The 21,405-nt window shown below is 39.6% G+C and overlaps 1 protein-coding gene across 1 annotated transcript in view; it reads right to left on the minus strand.

Moving 5' to 3' along the window:
* Window positions 1–1,505: 1,505 nt before the first annotated feature.
* cpped1 (calcineurin-like phosphoesterase domain containing 1) overlaps window positions 1,506–21,405 on the minus strand; it is a 62,440-nt gene continuing 42,540 nt past the window's right edge. Inside the window, exon 6 of the mRNA XM_057826511.1 lies at window positions 1,506–8,013. Within this exon, the coding sequence (XP_057682494.1) occupies window positions 7,793–8,013 (221 nt within the window). The 3' untranslated portion in view covers window positions 1,506–7,792. The remainder of the gene's footprint in view (window positions 8,014–21,405) is intronic.

Genomic DNA, 21,405 nt, shown 5'->3' on the forward strand with positions numbered 1-21,405 from the left:
AATATTTGACGCAATTAACGCACATGCCACGCTCAAACAGACTAAAATGACAGTACAGTACAGTGTAATGTCCGCTCGTTACTTGTTTTTTGGTGTTTGGCGCCCTCTGCTGGCGTTTGGATACAACTGATTTTATGGGTTAGTACCATGAGTGAGCATGGTGTAATTATTGACATCAACAATGGCGAGCTACTAGTTTATCTTTTGATTGAAGTTTTTACAAATTTATTAAAACGAAAACATTAAGAGGGGTTTTAATATCAAATTTCTATAACTTGTACTAACATTTATCTTTTAAGAACTACACATGGATCACTTTAACAGAATGTTAATAATGTTAATGCCATCTTGTTGATTTATTGTTATAATAAACAAATACAGTACTTATGTACCGTATGTTGAATGTATATATCCGTCTTGTGTCTTATCTTTCCATTCCAACAATAATTTACAGAAAAATATAGCATATTTTATAGATGGTTTGAATTGCGATTAATTAATTTTTAAGCTGTAATTAACTCGATTAAAAATTTTAATCGTTTGACAGCCCTAGTTTATACAGCATATAGTGTGCTCATAAGGAGGCCACACACAGTCGGCAACGTTGGGGCCGAGAAGCGCTACTCCAATGTGTTTTTTTTTTTTTTCGCGAGACGGGCCAAAAATGGCACCGTCTTCCCAGTCCACTATGTTTTATTTAGTAGTTTTGTGTATATAGATTAAATAAGCATGAGTTGTGAACAATAAATCCTCACTTTCCTCTACAGGCAAATTTCTAATCTACTGCAGGCTTCCCTCTACTGGCTAATAATCCCGCAATTAATTAATGAAGGAGATCGTACCTTTTCTCGTAGGCACCGTCTAACTGTTTGCATTATTCTAACACACTTAATATAATCAAATCAGGGAATAGTATCGTTTCTCGTATTTACTGTTTGACGTTTTATATTACTTTAACACACCCGATACAAAATAAATAGCACTTATACTATAGTTTAAGGAAAAATAGCAGAATATAGGGCATAAGAGATATATGACGCCTTCTTATCACGGAAGACCTACGAGAGCGTCATGCAACTGACTGAGCAAGATTGACACTGACAAGCCCAAGTCTGCATCACCAACTCTCGCAATCAGTTCTCATGGATAGTCCAGAAAAAATGACGGGACGCCCTGTCCCAACATAAGGAACACCGGAGAACGCGTGATATCCCAAATCCTCTTGTCCAATCCCAAAACAGACAATAATTCTAAACACATTCAAAAATTGAATACATAAAACGATGGCTGCCACACACATCCAAGCGGTCCATTTCATTCAGGAGCATAAAATACCGGGTGAAATATGAAATAAACATGCTTTTTGGTGTCATACACACTTTAAGATGAATATTAAGGTTATCATACAAATGCATAAAAATGGTTGTTTGGTACATTGATTGCAATCAACTGTTATTATTCTCCTGGTCGCGACAGACAAATGGCGACGTACACCTTCAATCACATACATCATAGTCAACATTTATTATAAAAATAACTCCAATCAAGTTACATTGAGAGGTTTCTAATGTAGACAGGGTGAAGCTATTAATGTGTTTGCGCTTGGCAATAGACAATAAAATAAAATAAAATAAAAAAAGCATGTACGTTTCATTCTTAGACATAAAATAAAGATCTTCCTTCTGGTTCACACATCATCCTTATTAGCCATTCCTACCCCCTTCACCCTTCCATCACCTGCTGACACTTTTGGAAGGAAAGAGACACAATCTGTCAACGTGAAATGAGGTCAGTGATAGTGATGCTGATGGAAAATCACCTATGAAAGTTAGCAGACAGCTGATGGACACACACACACACAACATTGATCTTTCTGGCAGTTTCTACACGACGCACAGATGTGTTGCTAAAAGGTTGCCATGACAACTCAATCTCGGCACGTCTTGCCGATTGTGTGAGTGTAATTGAATTCAAACATTTGGGACTCGCAAAGAAAGCACATTTGTTTTAGCACGTTTATATAGGCGGAGTTCAGATTTGTCTCTGCTTCCAATATTTGGATATACACGACTACGAGCTGTGAATGCTCATGTTTCAGTGATGTCCAATCCATTTTTGACTAGGAGGAGAGTGCGTTCATTCGCACGTTCAATGGCAGCCAGTGAGTTAAAGCAACACTAGGTAACTTTTCAACCTTCATAAAATATTTTGACAGTATTTGTGATGATATGTCGACGGACAACGTGTTGAATGACATTGAATGACAATTATATCTTTGGGTTCTGTATCGCTTTAGTGAAAGAATATTTTATTCATACTCATAAAACACATAACTACTGTTAACTGCTGTTAAACTATATTCATTTGTGCTGTGACTGTATCTATTCATGTTCATGTGCTCGACCTATTTCTTTGAACACAATACAAAGAGTTTCTGTGGACTGCCTTAACTGATTTTACTCCCTCTCGTACCAGCTACGGCTAAGTTTCCAAGGTCGTAACTCATTATGTTTTTCTGTGGAAAATCCCCTGGTTGGGCTGTTATTAATTTCACTTCTGTTTCACAGTAAGCATCCTTAGGTAACGCCCTTTCAACAGTATAAATTTCCAGCCTCTATTGTAATTCTTTGTACTCCTGCATGTTCACAGGACCTGGCTGAAGCACACAAGTGTACCCCTGATATATATCTAGTTCATAAAGTCTTTGAAACAGACAATCCGTGGCTGGGTTTGATTCTTTCTCTTATTAGAGCTATTGATTGCTACTTGTCTTGGGGTTCAAAATTGAACTTCCCTGACAGCTTTCACCGCCACAAACTTTGAGCAGTGTGGCAGGAACCCTGCCACACAAAAAAATGTGCTGACTGCTTTACAGCATACGTCACTTCCCCCTTTCCCCATTCATTATAACGACGGAAGTCGATGCGCGAATTTTGTAAAGATGGCAGAGCAACAAGAGAGACAAAAAGTTTTGTCCGAGGAGGGATGAAAAGGGAAGCTACCAGGATACTCAAGAATAAACATTGGCCGGCTTTCACTCGCTGACGTGATGACACTGACGAGTTCGGGTGGGTAGGGCGGTTTAGCCACACTAAACTACAAGGTTGCTAACTGTCATATGCTATTGTTTAGCCGCAACTGGATTCATTAATGAAGGGAATAGTATCTTTTCTCGTATTTACCGATCGGCTGTTTGGATTACTTTAACACACGTAATATAATCAATCAGGGAATAGTATCTTTTCTCGTATTTACTGCTTGAAATACTCGAACACACCCAATATAAAATAATGAGCACTTACACCATTGTGTAAGGCAGACAAGCAGAATTTAGGGCATAAGAGATACATGACGCCTTCTTATCACGAAAGCCCAACATGGGGGTTACGCAACTGACTAAGCAAGATCGACGCTGACGAGGCATCTACAAGCCCACGTCTGCACCACCAACTCTCGCAATCAGATCTCATGTACAGTCCAGAACAACTGGCGGGACGTCCTGTCCCAACACAAGGAACAACAGAGAGCACCCTATATCCAACTGATAACACGACATAAAAGACTCCAAGAGCCCCTTTGACACTGAGGTGGCAAAATCCACAACCCTTGTTGCCCTGACAACAGTAACTCCCGAATCCTCCAGTCCAATCCACAAACAGACAATAATCCTACACAACGCACAAGCACACCCTTCTTCTGCCCGCAGCCCGCCACGTGAAAGCCTTCAAAAAACTGACTGTTTGACTAATCATTATTTTTCTCGGGAGCCTTTTGTTGAATTGTGATATGGTGACCTTGGAATGAGTACGCCTCCTCGCCTGAGTCCGTTTCTGTTTCGTCTTGGTGTTTGATCGCTGTCGACCTAAATAAATAATCAATTTGTGCTTCGAAGCCTTTTTCCAGCTTTAAAAATGGAGTCAATCCAAGGGGTGAAGACTAAAGTGAATGCGTGTTTTGTCGGGTTGTCGGGGTCTCGCCAGCACAGGACGTTGGATCTGCGCCAGCTCGGGTCCGGCAGTTCGGCTGACTTGATAATGGCAATCTGGCTAAAAGGTCAGATTCCTTCAATTATCATATTGCTATTCATCCTTCACACAGCTACTAGAAACAGAAATGTTGTTTAATCCACCTGCCGTTGAAAGGGAGATTAGGATTTTACGAACTGTGCAGGTGTGCGCTGGCCCTCATAGGAAACGCAGGCTTCCTTATGGCAAAACACGACCGCTTTTGTCCACCGGCGTCGCTGAAATCGATCAAAACTGAAAAATTACATAGTGTTGCTTCAAATGAATGTCCTGATAAGGTTAAAAAAAATTCATTCGCGCATCAAAGGACTAAGATCGTTTTGTGAAGATGCCAAAAATGAAGTAGAGGGACGAGATGTGAAAACGGAATCATAACGTTAGAAAAAGATTTTCATCAACGAGCCCCAAAATATAAGAAATGACATTTTAATTAACTCCGAAGGATTATTTGCGAGAATCAGACGAGAAAGATTAGCATAGATCACTGGGACACAAATAAACTATTCTACATCTCGAATACTGATTGGATAGAAACAAAAAGCTTTACGTGTGCAATAGAGAGAATTCAAAATGAAGACGTTAAGCGGACCTGCTTGATGTGTGAGCATGCTAACGTCATGTTGGATGGAAAACATTTAAATCATGTGAAAAAGCATCTCAAGTTCAAGGTGTAATTGCATAGATGCATCCCTTTCATTCTTTCGTTGGTAGTTCCAAACAATAAACATTTGACGTAGAAATGCCACTTTTCATTCAAATAATTGCAATCTCCGTTCGGCTAGACATCAAATGCTGCGAAATCGTGCTTTCGGAGCCGCACTGCACATTTGTTATCACATTGTACTGACGTAAAAGATGAGCACCAAAATTTCTACAATTTGGGGAGATTGGGAAAATAGGCCTCTATAAAGTTGCAGAAAACGGGCAAAAATCATTTCCGTGTGTATTGGTGCATGCTTTGTTATGTTGTTGCTCCGTGTAAGTAGCAGTTGTTAGAAAGTTTCTTCACTGGCCCTCCTACGGTGTTTGCATTAAGGTAGTGAACCATTGTTTGAAGAAATGATATACATATGATCATGTTGGTTGTTGAATTTCCTTGTTTTGGATGTATACATTTAATTAATAAACAGCTTGGAGTAGGTGCGCGCTAGCATGTGAGTGAATACAGGTCATGATAAATATGTTAAAAGTGCATTTGTATGAACTGAAACAATTGTGTACGAGTTGCATATGGCGGAAAACACAGACAAGGCTGAAAAAGCAGTTTCTGCTCTTGCAGCCCTCTTTAAAATTAACTGCTGTATTTTAAGCAATATGTCTATATGCTGCCATAGCAGTTTCATGGTGCATTGAGCCCCCAAACTATTTTTAATTTGTCCGTTTTACCCTGGGGACCCCCGTTTATAGACACCGCGCAACGGCTTTTGTTTCAACCCAGCCATAAAAAAAATTATATTCATTATTCGAAATGTCTGCCATTTTCAGCTCAGAGTCATTAATTAATGTCTAATATTTCGTTAAAATAAAAAAAAGACTTTATTCACTCGCCTGTTTTAAACTTTTGAACAAATTACACCACAATGAAAATAATGGTGTGTGTAAATAAGTCATGGATATCTACCTCATATCTATTGCCTAATTGTATTTTTTTTTGTTACTGTTACATTTTCCCCACTACTCTAGATGATAAATAATAAATCCAAACTAAGAAACATTGGGAAAAAAAAAAAAAACTTTAAAAGTGTAAATATATGAAAATCTCGACAACTCCTTGATGTCAGCAATTTCTGCTTCGCGACCCCTGTTAGATTACCATGTTTCACCCATAAAATCCCCCAAAATCTGTCCATTAACAGCTGTGTCTTGACACTTGTTTGGATGTTATGGAGTTTTTGGATCGAAAAGAGGTAAGTACGGGATAATATCTCGTTAAAATCATGCCGTCTTTAACAATGCTCTCTCATGCTCTCACCTCCCAGTTAGGTTTTTACTGTTTAAAAACCTTTTTTCTAAATGCCATCCTGTTCAAATGTTTATTTCCCCCAGAAAATGGAGATTTTAAGCTTTCCAATGATGTATCACACATGCATATCGGACAATTTTGAAATTTGGCCAAATTGGGTGTCTCAAAGTGGAACTTCAAGTCACCTGAGTGTTTTCCACCATATTCACTGTACTGTATATATGTGTATGTGCATGTGCTCCCTGCTGTATATAGGACCTGAGATAAAAAAATAAAATAATAAAATATTTTTTTCTATAAGAATGTGGAAAAACTGTCATTCATGATGTCAACTTTGGTTGCTTGTGCATCACATTGAGCAAAAAAATAAATAAAATGAAGTGGTTGAAGTGATACCATGTCAAAGGCCAAGAGGTAAGCAAAGCTGCACTGTTAAGATTAGTGTCGGTTAACTAGTTGGTGATTTGCAAAGCTGTCTTTGTATTTAAAGGCTTTTTTTTGTACAAAACACTCATGTGGAATTTCATGAAAGCATGTCATCTTAAGACATGTTTTAAATTGTATGTCTCTTATGAAGATGCATGAAATTAATGCTGACAGTTTCACACAAAAAAGGAATATTAGAAAATTTGATTCAAAATCAAAGCAAATCAGGAATTCATTTGAAAATCCTGCATTGGACTGTGTCCAAATTCTGTTGATACTAGGACATGGGGTACATGAAACATTGATTTTGTTACAATGAATTTATATACAACTACAGTGGTGCCTCGACATACAAATTTAATTCGGTTCAGGACTTGGCTTGTAAGTCGAAATGGTCGTACGTGGAGCGGGATTTTCCCCAAAGAATACATTATAATTGGATTAATTTGTTCCACAGCCCAAAAACCGACCTAAATTATGAATACAAATCATAATAATAACGTAAACGTTTATATATATATATATTTCTGTCTCCATCCATGTACCCGTTTATAATGCGCACCATGATTTTACAAGTTGATTTTGGGGAAAAAAAGTGCGCGTTATATTTGGGAAATTACGGTAGTTATTGCTACCACCTGTTATGTGCCCCAGGTAAGTAACAGGTGCTGTTAATTACACAAATTAGAGAAGCGTCACATGATTTTTCAAAGGGTGCCAATACTTTTGTCCGGCCCATTTTTGGAGTAAAATGATAACGATTGAATTTTTTTCCCCATTCTCGTTTGTGTTTTTTCATTGCAAGGAAAATAAATGAAGATATTACTACCAAAGCATTTGTAATTGCAATCATTTTCTGGGAGAAATTGAGCATTATCTGACAGAATTGCAGGGGTGCCAATACTTTTGGCCAGCACTGTACTTGTGGACACAAATTTGAATAGCTGTTATTTAAGATGAGACGTCATTTCTTTTTATTTTAGTTTCATTCTGCAAGTGTTGAAATCACGAGCAGCTGAATAAAGTCAGTCAACCACACACGTCGTCATTTCCGAGGTTAGCCCGCTGTCTTGCTAGGACTTAGCTCCAACGTCTTGGCGAGGACAGTACAATGTTGTATAATACATATTTTTGGATAGGTTTTTTTTTTTTAATTTGGAAGTTGTTTTGAGGTATTTAAAGGCTTAATTCCGACATTGCCAGCGCAGGAACGGAACTCGTTTGTGAACCAGGGTCTACCTGTATTCCCAGCATGCGGTCATACGTCGAGACAAATGACGAGCCAAATTTTACGTCAGATGTTGAAAGAATCGCACGTTGAGGTGTTGGTATGTCGAGGTACCACTGTATAGTGAAAAGACTGGAGTAAGCATCAAGCCTACAAGAGCTTCCTGAGGTCTTCATCCATCCCTTCCGTTCGCAAGCGCTCTAAGCTGTGGTACCGGTGGACGACCCGGTCGGCCGTCACCACCGCCACCCTGACGCCGTGGTCGTCCTGTCCCAGTTGGCAGCCGATGGCCGAACTCACCACCATGTCCAGGCCGCCGTGGCGACCGCCCGCGTTCCGGTGGTAGTGGCCGGAGAAGACCGCCTTCACCCCTGCGGCGAGAGAGGGTGACAAACTCTTCTGTGATTAATGACTTTGTGCTTATGTCCTACATCCGCGGGGAACTACGACTAAAATAGGCCAACGTGGTCTTAAAAGTGTCATTTCATTCACACCACGTTCGACCTTGCTGTACTGGAGTCATCCGAATGACAATGGGGGGGAAGAAAAAAAAATACATAAATGACAAAAGCCTTAAAGCAGAAATGACCAAAATAGGCCCACGTGGAGTGACTCAATTCTACACCAAGGAGATGTGGATTTAAATAGCTCACTTAGAAGTACAGAGTGTGCTAAAACGACACCCCGCCGCTTTATGTCTTTGGTTGGAGATGTTTACTTGAAGCTCACTTACCATTGGTGCAATTTAATCATAGACGGAGTAAAAGTGGGAGGCAAGGAAAGTTACAATGATAGATCTGTCAGCCTTTCACTTAAATATTCCAACAAAACAGGGCTACGCGTTAGGGAGTCGGGATTTTCAATTTCTTTTCAATTACAAACGACATTATCATCAGAGCGGCACAGGTTTGGCTTAGCCCCGCAGCAGCGGCGCTGCGGTGTAATCATTGGCCGTGTGAAATTATGTGCGGAACAAACTTTTCTTTGAAGAAGCCCTGCCTGAAAAATTATTGTTTATCTTGTAACTATTTTCCGGTGTTCGGCAGGGCGACGCTTGTTCATTTTATTCATATTGAAGGGAATAGTATCTTTTCTCATATTTACCGATCGACTGTTTTTATTACTCTAACACACTTTAATATAATCAATCAGGGAATAGTGTCTTTTCTCGTATTAACTGTTTGACTGTTTGTATTACTCTAACTCACTCATTATAAAATAAATAGCACTTACACCATAGTTTAAGAAAAACAAGCAGAACATAGGGCATAAGAGATACACGACACCTTCTTATCACGGAAGCCCAATGTGTGCGTCATGCAGCTGGCTGAGCAAGATTGACACTGACTACCAGGTGATAGGCAAGACATCTACAAGCCCACGTCTCCACGTCAGTTCTTCTGGACAGTCCAGAACAAATGGCGGGACAACCTGTCCCAACACAAGGAACACTGGAGAACGCCTGATATCCAACTTATAACACAAAGACTCCAACAGCCCCTTTGACGCTGAGGCGGGCAAAATCTCCCATCGCGGTTGCCCCAGTAATGGTGACTCAGCAACTGTGATGCACAAACTAAACAGCCCAAACTGCGATTGAAGATTATCCTAAACACACCCTTCTTCCTGCCAGCCCCACGAAAGCCTTCAAAAGACTGAATGTTTAACCCTTTAACACCGAACGTGTCGGCAGCGACGCGTTTACGCATATGGTCTTTGAAGCTTCGTCACGCTGTCATTACGTCACCCACGTGCCGCTGGTTGGTCTCATTTGAAAGTGCGGAGGTTGATGTCCACACCAGTTTTTATTTGAAGTCAATCGACCAAGAAAAACGAGAGATAATGTCATTTTAGTTTTATAGTTTTATTGCACTCATAAATATGCATTCAAACGCTGCATGGACCATGTTATCTATCTCCATATTTCCATCATTTCTTGTCCTTTTTCAAAACCGAAAGCAGCACAAAAGACTACATATCCCAAGAGCCGTTCTGATGTCAAGAAGGACGAACCGAATGTGATCGTTTTTAATAAATTTCCGAACGAGGCGCCAACTAATGAAAGGGAGGCATGCGACGCAAGCAACGGCCGGTTGGTTTGAGCGAGCGACTTTGAAACGTGCAGAATGAATATAAAACTACACAGAGATATCCTCCAAACCCTTTTTGTGTTAGATGATATATATAATTTTTTTCTCACTATTTTGCACTGTATATAACCTATTTTGACCATAGTATGTGTAAAGGCCAAAAACGCCTATGACCATACCTGCTGTTTGTGTTGAATTGTCAAACATAGAACTATTCAATGGTATTTTTTTCTATTGAATGTTTATCCTAACAAGTTGAATAAATATGATCAAACTTCAAAATGGTTGGTCGAGCATGTTTGGTTGTCAGTGGGACGTCAACATTACAAATTTTGAAAAAAGATTTTGGGATTTTTTTTTTTGTCTTTTTGGGTCCAAAATGTGGATTAAAATTGGTCAGTGAAGAAAACAACAGTTTGGACATGAAGTTCAAGGTGTCCTGAAAAAAGGGACCCAACTTGGGCATTGTAAACAATTTTTTCTTTGAAATATAACGGCAACATCAAATGCATGCAAATTCGGCCAAAATAGGCTAAGGTGTTAAAGCAGGGCCGCAGTGGGTCCTGGTCTTTGTTCCAACTGATTCAGCACAGACAGTTTAACCAATGAGGTTTCAGTGGAAATAAGAAGCACCTGACTGCAATCAACTGATTGCACTTGTAAGAAACCAGATTGGTGAAAAATTGTCCTCATGATGAGTATGAACAAAAACCCGCACCCACTGCGGCCCTTTGTGGAATAGTTTGCCCACCCCTGTGTTAAAGGGTTAACTAAGCATTGTCATTTTTTTCTCGGGAACCTTTTGTTGACTTGTGATATGGTGACCTTGGAACGAGTACCTCCTCGCCTGACTCTGTTTCTGTTTCGCCTTGCCATTTGATCGCTGTCCACCTGAATAAATTGTCGACTCCAACGCCTTTTTCCAGCTTTCAAAATGGAGTCAGTACAAGTGGTTAAGACTAAAGTGAACGCGCGGAGTTTGGCCTTTTGGCCGGGCTCTCGCCAGCCCGGATCTGGCAGTCCAGCTGACTTGATTCCAGCTATTTGGCTGAAAGGTCAGATTCTTTCAATGCGCACTAACTCGCAGTCTGTCACGCACTGAGAAACTCACCAGCATGCGGAGAAGCATCAAAACAAATGACTACGCATGCTGGCTCTACGTCAGTCTAGGGCAATCATATTTTGATTTTCAGAGGACACAAATTACAGACAGTAATAATTCCTGTTTAGCCTTATATCCAAAGTTTACATTGATTGACAGAACATATGCACACACTGTGCCTGCATGACGCACACACACGGTCAGTTTGCCCCGATCATCGGCCGTGTAAGCAATTTTGCAATATTGCTCATTTGATGCACAGAAAGAAAACCGAGCATTCTCAGGCTTATCCTTTTTACATTTTCCTTTTTTTTCTTCAAGCTACGCACTAATTCGAATACACAGCTCCATCGCTGTCGTCTGCCTCTTTGCTGATTGAATTCCGATTTGAGAGACTTGAGAGTTCAGACTGCAGCCACATTCTGGAAAAATGTGGCCCAGATTGGATTTTTAACCAAATACAAAAGTGACCTAGACTGGATTTGAAACAGTCCACTTCGATGTAACTTGTCCCGTTCAGACCATCAAGTTAATGCCTCTCTTGAGTCGGGAAAAACACGAAAAAATCGGATTTGTGTATTAAGACGTGAACCTAGCTTTAGAGTGCCACTGGAGCCACCATAACCAGTGGCCAGTCTATTTTTGGGTTTATTCATTTTAATCAAATTAATAACTTTTATCAACATTGTATTAATTTATAATAATAAACATACAAATAATAGTGATTATTAACACATAAAAATGATAATAAATGCTAGTGAATTATTTCAATGACCAAAAATATAGATCTTAAGTGTGTGCACTGAACTTTTGGTAGGCTGTGGCCGATTTAATATTTAATGGTCCATCATGTGCAACCACTGGGCTCTCATGGGGGGAAAAAATCATATAAATTAGGCCACCTTGGTATTCTGGGGTGTTTTATTATGCAGAGTGGTGGACATCATGATTCAGAGCAATTTCATGGTGCTGATGCTAGCATTATCAGTAGTTACAGAAAAGGGAGTTCCCTTGTTTTTCCTGACATTTGCAACTCATATTTGTCTTTTTTGTGATACTGTTTATTACTTTTCTTTTTTACACCAAAAAACAAAGGATACATAACTTGACTGAAACAGTTTATTTCTAATACCATTAATTTCAATTGGAAAATTTTTGAGAGACAGCGATAACCAAAAGGGATTTTTGCCACGTGGCAAAATGGATTTTGCAATGTGCCGTTTTTTTGCCACATGACCCAAAAAAAAAAAAAAAAAAAAAAAAAAAAAAAAAAAAAAAAAAAAAAGCCACTAACCACAATCCATTTGGGCCACATGGCCAAAAAAAATGCCAAAAACCAAGATCCATTTTTGCCACATACCATTAAAAAAGGCCACATGGCAAAATCCATTTTGACATGGCATAAAAATGACAAATGGCAAAAAAAGCCACATAGCAAATTCAAATTTGCCACATGGCAAAATGGATTTTGCCACATGTAAAAAAATAAATAAACACATGGCAAAATCCATTTTGACACATGACCAAAAAAAATGCCACATGGCAAAAAAATAAATAAAATAAAAATAAAAATGCCACTTGGGAAAATTCATTTTGCCACATGGCAAAATCCATTTTGACATATGGCAAAAAAATGACAAAAGGCAAAATCTATTTTGCCACATGGCAAAATCGATTTTGCCACATGTAAAAAATAAAAAATTAAATAACAGATGGCAAAATCCATTTGACACATGGCAAAAAAAAAAACATGCCACATGGCAAAAAAATGCTATATAGCAAAAATGCCACATGGTAAAAAAAAAAAAAAAAAATGCCACATGGGAAAATTCATTTTGCCACATGGCAAAAAAATGCCACATGGCAAAATCCATTCTGTTACATGGTAAAATCAATTTTGCCCCATGGCAAAAAAAATGCCACATGGCAAAATCCATTTTGACATCGGGCAAAAAAAATACCACATGGCAAAATCCATAACCAGAGAAAAAATGCCACATGGGAAAATCCATTTTGCTACATGGCAAAAAAAATGCTACATAGCAAAATCCATTTTGCCACAAAAAAAAAATGCCACATGGCAAAATCAATTTTGCCACATGGTAAAAAAATGCCACATGCAAAAAAAATACCAAATGGCAAAATTCATTTTGACACATGGCAAAAAAATACTACATAGCAAAATCCATTTTGCCACATGTAAAAAAAAATTGCCACATGGCAAAATAAATTTCGCCATATGGCAAGAAAAATGCCACATGGCAAAAAAATGCCATATAGCAAAATCAATTTTGACACATGGCAAATACCACTTTTCATTCTCAGCCCAGCTGGAAATTTCTGCGCTCAAAGTCAAGGAATGAATTACCTGTAAATGGATGAACTGTGGTTCCAGTATACTCTATATGCAAATCTAAGGACAAATATGGATGATGAACTTGCAACAAAACACAGTAATACCTATGTCTCATAATCCAGTGCGTCTTATTTATCAATTTGCACATGTTAATGAGCTGCATCTCATTCTGGTGTAAACATCCCATAATAGCCCAGTGCGGTTTACATATACAGAAATGCCGTTTTCTTAGTGGGAGCAGCTGATAGGCAGATGTGCCTTTTAGTCCAAAAATGATGGTAATTATGGACCTTCTTGCCTTTCACAATTACAGTAATCCAAACCACCAATGGCCGAATCAATAGGTTGCTGAATGCTGTGCATATTTATGCAAGCAGATCGTCTTTCTCCCGTCACAGATTCCAATCTAAATTGAATTGCTAAAATTATAGCACAAATAAAAAGGTGGAGAATGTTCACAAATGATTCATCCAAGTCCAATAAACCTGGAATTTTAACAGGGATGTGTAGACTTGATATCCCCTTTATGCTCAGACATCCAGACGAATGTTTGATGGGATCCACAAATGCCTCCATCGCAAATAAAAACCCGTGTTTTATACCGGAGTTCCTGTGAAAACGCTTCACTGATTAATCACTGCACCAAACAGCATGTGGGAGTTTGTTAGCGTGGGTATGTATCGTTGTGTCTGCCTTCAATACACCATCTCGCAGTAACACGCGTGCACTAACGCATACATAAACCAAAGCAGAATGTACAGTACAAGAGACATTGTGGAGGTTAATACATTTGTATATTCCAGGAAGTACAGTGCTGGCCAAAAGTATTGGCACTAGGAGTGGGAACCACTTGGTACCTCAAGATAGGATATGATTTGCGGTACAAAGCTCACGATAACGATGATCTGACAATATAGCGGTACAACGATTTTCGACACATTGGTCAAGAAATCTTTGTAGGATAGTCTACAAAAAACGAATAAACAGAAAAACAAGTTTCTGCTGAATTGGAATGAGTTTATCACCAGTAGACGTCCAATCCATTTGAACTTCAAACGGATTGAACGTCTATGGCCGTCAGTGGCAGCCAATGCCAGGCAATGAGTACCGTATTGGCCCGAATATAAGACTGCCCCCTCTTTTTCAAGTTTGAAAAAAGACTTTTTGAACACCAAATTAATTTTTATACAGAAAATAATTACAGCACATCCGAAACAAATGATTATAACTATATTTGAGAGAAAAAGCATGTTATTTTGCCTCACTCAAATCTTAATATCTGAACATTTAAATAAGTACACTAAAGTGCAATCACATTCGTAAATGAATGGCTTCTGGTTTTTAAACCGTAAATAAACCAAACAACAAAATTGCAATAACTGCATTAACCATCAAAGTCTAACTGTAACTGTAGTCTTGAAACAAATCTGGAATAAGGAAAAACATTGCAATAAAACAATGCAAACTGGTTAAACGTGGGAGTAGCTGTGAGATCTGTCATGACAGAACATCGCTTGCTTCAATGATATCTGGCGCCATGTAGCGTCGTGAATGGGTATAACGTCTAGACCGCGAATATAAGACGACCTCCTCTTTTTCAGTTTTATTTCATCGCCAAATACACCGTCTTATATTCGGGCCAATACGGTAATTTGGGGCCATTAAAGGTCCTTTATCTGCTAACTTTCAATCACTTCCTGTTGATTTTGGGGTATTTTATGGGTCACTTGCTGTTTATTTTGCGTTACATAAGCGGAAGTGACCTGGGATCACCCGAATGAATAGGCAGTGACTCAAACTCAACAGGAAACGACCTGTAAATGCCCTAAAATGAAAAGCAAGTGACCTGTAAATTCCCCGAAAATTGGACCGAATGACTGTGAATGCTCTGGTTTCGAATGAATGAACGTTCCCAGTCTAAGGCTGGGGCATTCATACATCTTCATTTATTTTGCTTGAAAAAACACAAAAGAGAATGAAAAAAAAAAAAAAGATTTTTACACAAAACTCCAAAAATGGGCCGGACAAAAGTATTGGCCGCCCTTAGCCTAATACTTGGTAGCACAACCTTTCAACAAAATAATTGCAAACAACTGCTTCTGGTATCCCTCAATGAGTTTCTTACAATGCTCTGCTGGAATTTTAGACCATTCTTCTATGGCCAACTGCTTCAGGTCTCTGAGATTTGAAGGGTTCCATTTTCAGATCTCTCCACAGGTGTTCTTTGGGATTCAGGTCTGGCCACTTTAGAAGTCTCCAGTGCTTTCTCTCAAACCATTTACTAGTGCTTTTTGAAGTGTGTTTTGGGTCATTGTCCTGCTGGAAGACCCATGACCTCTCAAGGAGACCCAGCTTCCTTACACTGGGCCCTAACATTATGCTGCAAAATTTGTTGGTAGTCTTCAGACTTCATAATGCCATGCACACGCTCAAGTAGTCCATTGCCAGAGGCAGCAGAACAACCCCAAAACATCAGTGAACCTCTGCCATGTTTGACTGTGGGGACTGTGTTCTTTTCTTTGAAGGCCTCGTTTTTTTCCCCTGTAAACTACGTTGATGCCTTTTGCCAAAAAGCTCTACTTTTGTCTCATCTGACCAGAGAACATTCTTCCAAACTGTTTTTGGCTTTCTTAGGTAAGTTTTGGCGAACTCCAGCCTGGTTTTTTTATGTCCCTGGGTCGGAAGTGGGGTTTTCCTGGGTATAGAGTCCCTTTTCATTCAGACGCCGACAGATAGTACGGGTTGACACTGTTTCATCCTCGGACTTCAGGACAGCTTGAACTTGTTACTTCTTAATCCACCGTCCGCACAATTTTTAGTTCAAATCTTTTGTCAATTTTTTATGTCTATTGTTAGGGCCTCCGCCCCTCCTTCCTGAGCTCTGCCTCAGGTGAGCGGAGTTTTGCCTGATTACAGGTCAAACGTCAGACGGGTGGAGCGGCCAGCTGTGAGCAATCGTCATCAGCCCGCTTAAAAGCCCAGCGGACGCACCACCACGATCAACTTGTCTGTTTTCCACGTAAGTTGGTTCTCGCATACCTAGTATATCTATTTACTTTGACTACTGGCTCACAATATCTTTACATTGTTTCCAGGTCCTGATCAGCGCGCCCCTTGTCGGATACCTCCACTTCCCCGGTGAACTACCGTCCACATCTATGGAGGTTAGGCCCAGTTACATGGGCTTTACACTTATTGATGACACCGCGCACGGTAGACAAAGGAACATTCTGGTCTTTGGAGATGGGACTTGTAGCCTTGAGATTGCCCATGCTTCCTTACAATTTTGCTTCTCAAGTCCTCAGAGAGTTCTTTGGTCTTCTTTCATTTCTCCATGCTCAATGTGGTACACACAAGGACAGAGGTTGAGTCAACTTTAATCCATTTTAACTGGCTGCAAGTGTGATTTAGTTATTGCCACCACCTGTTATGTGCCACAGGTAAGTAACAGGTGCTGTTAATTACACAAATTAGAGAAGCATCAAATGATTTTTCAAAGGGTGCCAATACTTTTACCCGGCCCATTTTTGGAGTTTTGTCTAAAATGATCATGATTTCACTGATTTTTTTCCCGTTCTCTTCTGTGTATTTCATTGCAAGCAAACTCAATGAAGATATTACTACTAAAGCATTTTTAATTGTGATCATTCTCTGGGAGAAACAGAGCATGATCTGACAGAATTGCAGGGGTGCTACTAAGGGTTGTTCCGATCATGTTTTTTTGCTCCCAATCCGATCCCGATCGTTTTAGTTTGAGTATCTGCCGATCCCGATATTTCCCGATCCGAGTGCTTTTTTTTTTTTTTTTGCTCCCGATTCAATTCCAATCATTCCCGATAATTTTTTCCGATCATACATTTTGGCAATGCATTAAGAAAAAAATGAATAAAACTCAATTCAATTGCTCCAAGTATATTTTTCTATTGTCCAACATGACATTGTTCCGCTGCTTTGGATCAAAACAAAGCTTATCAACACTGTGCCATAAAATATGTAAACAATAAACATAACCCCCTCCGCTTAAAACAAAGTTACACGATGTCACTTCCATGTTCCAAGTTTTTTTCGGTGCCACACTTTGTGAATGCGACAATAAATGGCAGGGGAGGATGTTTGTTGTTATGATGAACCAATCTTTAAACCAAAACTAAAGACTCTGGATGAGTGTAAGACATTTTGTCTGTAACGTTAAATACAATTAGAAAATGATTTAATGAAAAAATATACAATATATATATATATATATATTTTAAAAAGGCATGTCCGATAATTTTTTGCCGATTCCGATACTTTGAAAATGACATGATCGGACCCGATCGGGACATCTCTAGTGCCAATACTTTTGGCCAGCATTGTAAATGAAATGATCCAGCTGTTAAAATGATAAAATGGCTCCTGCAACCTTGTATGAGCTACAAATATAGAGCTTTATAACCTCAATGCCCTTTTATTTATTTATTTAATGTTTGTGACCCCACACATAGGGATGAAAACAAATAACCAAGCTTATGTTCACTGCTCTTATCTTGTGTGCTCTACTCAAAATGAACACACGCCACATTTCCTTTTCACCAGTTGCCTGCTGCTGCAAGGTCACCAGCAGGACAAGAAAAGAAAACGGGAATGGGAAGGAGAAAAGCCAGCTAAGGGACCGGGAGTTCATGATTACGCCGTAATCCTTGCCTCCTTGATGGATATAAGGAACATAAGTTTTGTTATCTCTAATGGAGGATGAGCTGTAATTAAACGTGAAAGCAATGCTAACTGCTAAGCTATAGTCAAAATATTGCCAAGCGGCTGAATAAATGCTTAGCTAGGGTTTGAGAGAATTGTTTCGGTTACCACGTCATAAAGGAAAGTGCATAATGTACGAATAGCAAATTAGCAGATAATTCATTGAGGTATGAGCATAGAAATCATAAGGATATTGACGGGACACATTCCCCATTCACTGCATCATGCCTTCCCGAAGGGGGCCGTCCCACACTCGGCTTCATTTATTAGCATTCGGTCACATGCAGCGATCTAACGCCGGGTTTAGGATGAAAAAGTACGAAAGCTGTACCGCACACCAACAGGAAGGGTTGTCTCTGGAGTGATTTGTTCGAGGATTCAAAGTAATTATTATATTTTTTGTATTGTGCATGCATTTTGAAACGTGAAAAAAAAAATGGAAGAAATTAGCCGCTACAACACTGGCATCATAATTCGCAATATTTACGTAAAATGAATGCCAATACCCGTTTTTTTGCTTTTCACCAAGAATGGAGACTGTTTTACTATTAAAAAAAAAAAAAAATCTGGGATTTAAGCATTTATTTACAAGACTTTTCAACACAAAAAGCTCTTTGTGGTGATAAGGCGGCACCACAGTGACTTAAGGACTAGACAAACATTCAACACATTTATGTAAAATAAATGCTAACAGCCTGTTTTTTTTTTTTGCTTTTAACCAAGAATCAAGGCTGTTTTATGCCCATATCTATGAAGAATTCAGGGATTTACACATTTATTCCCAAGAAACTTTAACGCAAAAAGCTCTTTGTGGTGATAAGACGGCGCCACAGTGACTTAAGGACTAGCAGCACATTCAACATATTTACGTAAAATAAATTTTAAGGTTTTTCCTTTGAACCAAGAATTGAGACTGTTTTACGTCCAAATTGAAGGCGATAGTACCTTTAGGCATCGTCCAACTGTTTGCATATTCTAACGCACTTAATATAATTAATCACGTAATAGTTTCGTTTCTCATATTTACTGTTTGACTGTTTGTATTACTCCCAACACACCCAATACAAAATAAATAGCACTTATATCATAGTTTAAGGAAAACAAGCAGAATATAGGGCATAAGAGATACTGTACATGACGCGTTCTTATCACGGAAGCCCAACGTGTGCGTCATGCAATTGACTAAGCAAGATTGACATTGACAAGTCCACGTCTGCACCACCAACTCTCGCAATCAGTTCTCCCGGATAGTACAGAAAAAAATGACGGGACGCCCTGTCCCAACATAAGGAACACCGGAGAACGCGTGATATCCAAATGATAACACGACTGACAAGACTCCGAGAGCCCCTATGACGCTGAGGTGGCAAAATCCACAACCCTCGTTGCCCGGACAACGGTAACTCCCGAATCATCCTGTCCAATCCACAAACAGACAATAATCCTAAACACACCTTTCTCGTGAGAGCCTTCAAAAGACTGAATGTTTAACTAATCGTGGACATTTTTTCTTGGGAACCTTTTGTTGACATGTGATAGGGTGACCTTGCTCCCCGCCTGAGTGTTTCCATTTGCCCTTGCCGTTTGATCGCTGTCGACCTGAATAAATTCTCAACTTGTTTTCGGTGAGCCTTCGTTAAACCTTTCAAAATGGAGTCAGTGCAAAGGGTTAAGACTAAGGTGAATGCGCTGAGTTTGGCCTTTTGGCCGGGATCCCGCCGGCCCGGGTCATTGGAGCTGCACCAGCGCGGGTCCTGCGGTTTGGCTAGCACAATTCCGGCAGTCAGATTCCTTCAATATCTATAAAGAATTCAGGAATTTAAGCATTTATTACAAGAAAAGCTCTTTGTCTGTGTTTCCACTTAGTCAGCCTTGACGGATAAAGGCCCCCTTATTAATTAGCCCATGTCCGGTCAAAATATTATGAAGTCTATGGTACGAGAGAGAAATTCATGTAATAGCTACACAACAGGCACGGACAATAAAAATGTTGTCGATTATTATTTTAGTCAACCTTTTCCCAAAGGCGTCCCCATCTGCTTAAAATGTTATGAATCGCTAGGCCTTACCTTTCATTTCCAAAGAAGACTGAAGCATTGGTGAATAAATGTTTTCCCAACAAAAAATTATGGAAAGGTTATAATTGTGCCCTAACACCTGCAGGCAGGTTGCTCAGTGGTTTGAACTTGTCGATGACAGGAATACAAATTGAAAATAGTATCGTGAATTCATTTGCCGACAGGCAGGCAAGCAGGCAACAGCAAAACATTAAAGAAAACTTTCTGCAGAAACACAAACCATTGTGATGATGTTATGTTTCCATAAAAGTGGCTGGTCTACTTCAAACGTCAGGTTGATGAGGGCGCTAGATTCGCAGTCTAATGACGAGCTACATAGGCTACCATAATTCTCTGCGGGATTGAAAGCTTTACAGCAGGGGGCCTGGGATGCTTTACCTCTGCCTCCAGGTTAATAACAGCTGGCTCCCTTCTGGGAAAATAGCCCAGATTTGACAAAGACAAAATCTGAAAGCGCTCTTTTCCCTTCTCCCTGGCATAAACGGCATCCATCACTCTCTGCGCATTGTTACCAAAGTGCAGTTGGTGTGGGTGGCCCTCTGGGACTTCAAACCTTTACACGCTCCAGTCTCTGCGTGCTGCAGTCAGCCGAGCTACATCAAGGCTAAAAATGCCTCTCATTTACTGAAAATACCATTAAAAGAAAAACAATTAAATGCTGAGAAACGCGCATACAACCGTACTATGTTGCTACAGGGCGATGCCAACACTTTTCTTGCTGAGTGGGTAGCTACCCGATTGAAAACATGCACACGCTGTGCTGATACAGTGCTGGCACCCCTGAAAATCTGTCAGATAATGCTCAATTTCTCCCAGAAAATGATTGCAATTACAAATGCTTCGGTAGTAATTTCTTCATTTATTTTGCTTGTAATAAAAAATAAAAAAAAAAACAACACAAAATAGAATGATTTTTTTTTTTTTTTTTTTTTTATCATTATCATTTTACACAAAACTCCAAAAATGGGCCGGACAAAAGTAACTGCACCCTTGACAACTAATACTTGGTAGCACAACCTTCAGACAAAATAACAGCGGTCTCTATCGATGAGATTCATAAAATGCTCTGCTGGAATTTTCGACCATTCTTCTTTGGCCAACTGCTCCAGGTCTCAGATTTGAAGGGTGTCATTTTCAGATCTCTCCACAGGATTCAGGTCTGGACTTATTGCTGGCCAGTTTAGAAGTCTCCAATGCCTTCTCATTTTCTAATGATTTTTGAAGTAAGTTTTGGGTCATTGGAAGACCCATAACCTCTGAGGAATACCCAGCTTTCTCACACTGGGCCCTACATTATGCCGCAAAATTTGTTGGTAGTCTTCAGACTTCATAATGCAATGCACACGGTCAAGCAGTCCAGTGCCAGAGACAGCAAAGCAACCCCAAATCATCAGGGAACCTCC

Source organism: Corythoichthys intestinalis, chromosome 21 (assembly GCF_030265065.1).
Source record: "Corythoichthys intestinalis isolate RoL2023-P3 chromosome 21, ASM3026506v1, whole genome shotgun sequence".
Classification (NCBI taxonomy): Eukaryota; Metazoa; Chordata; class Actinopteri; order Syngnathiformes; family Syngnathidae; genus Corythoichthys; species Corythoichthys intestinalis.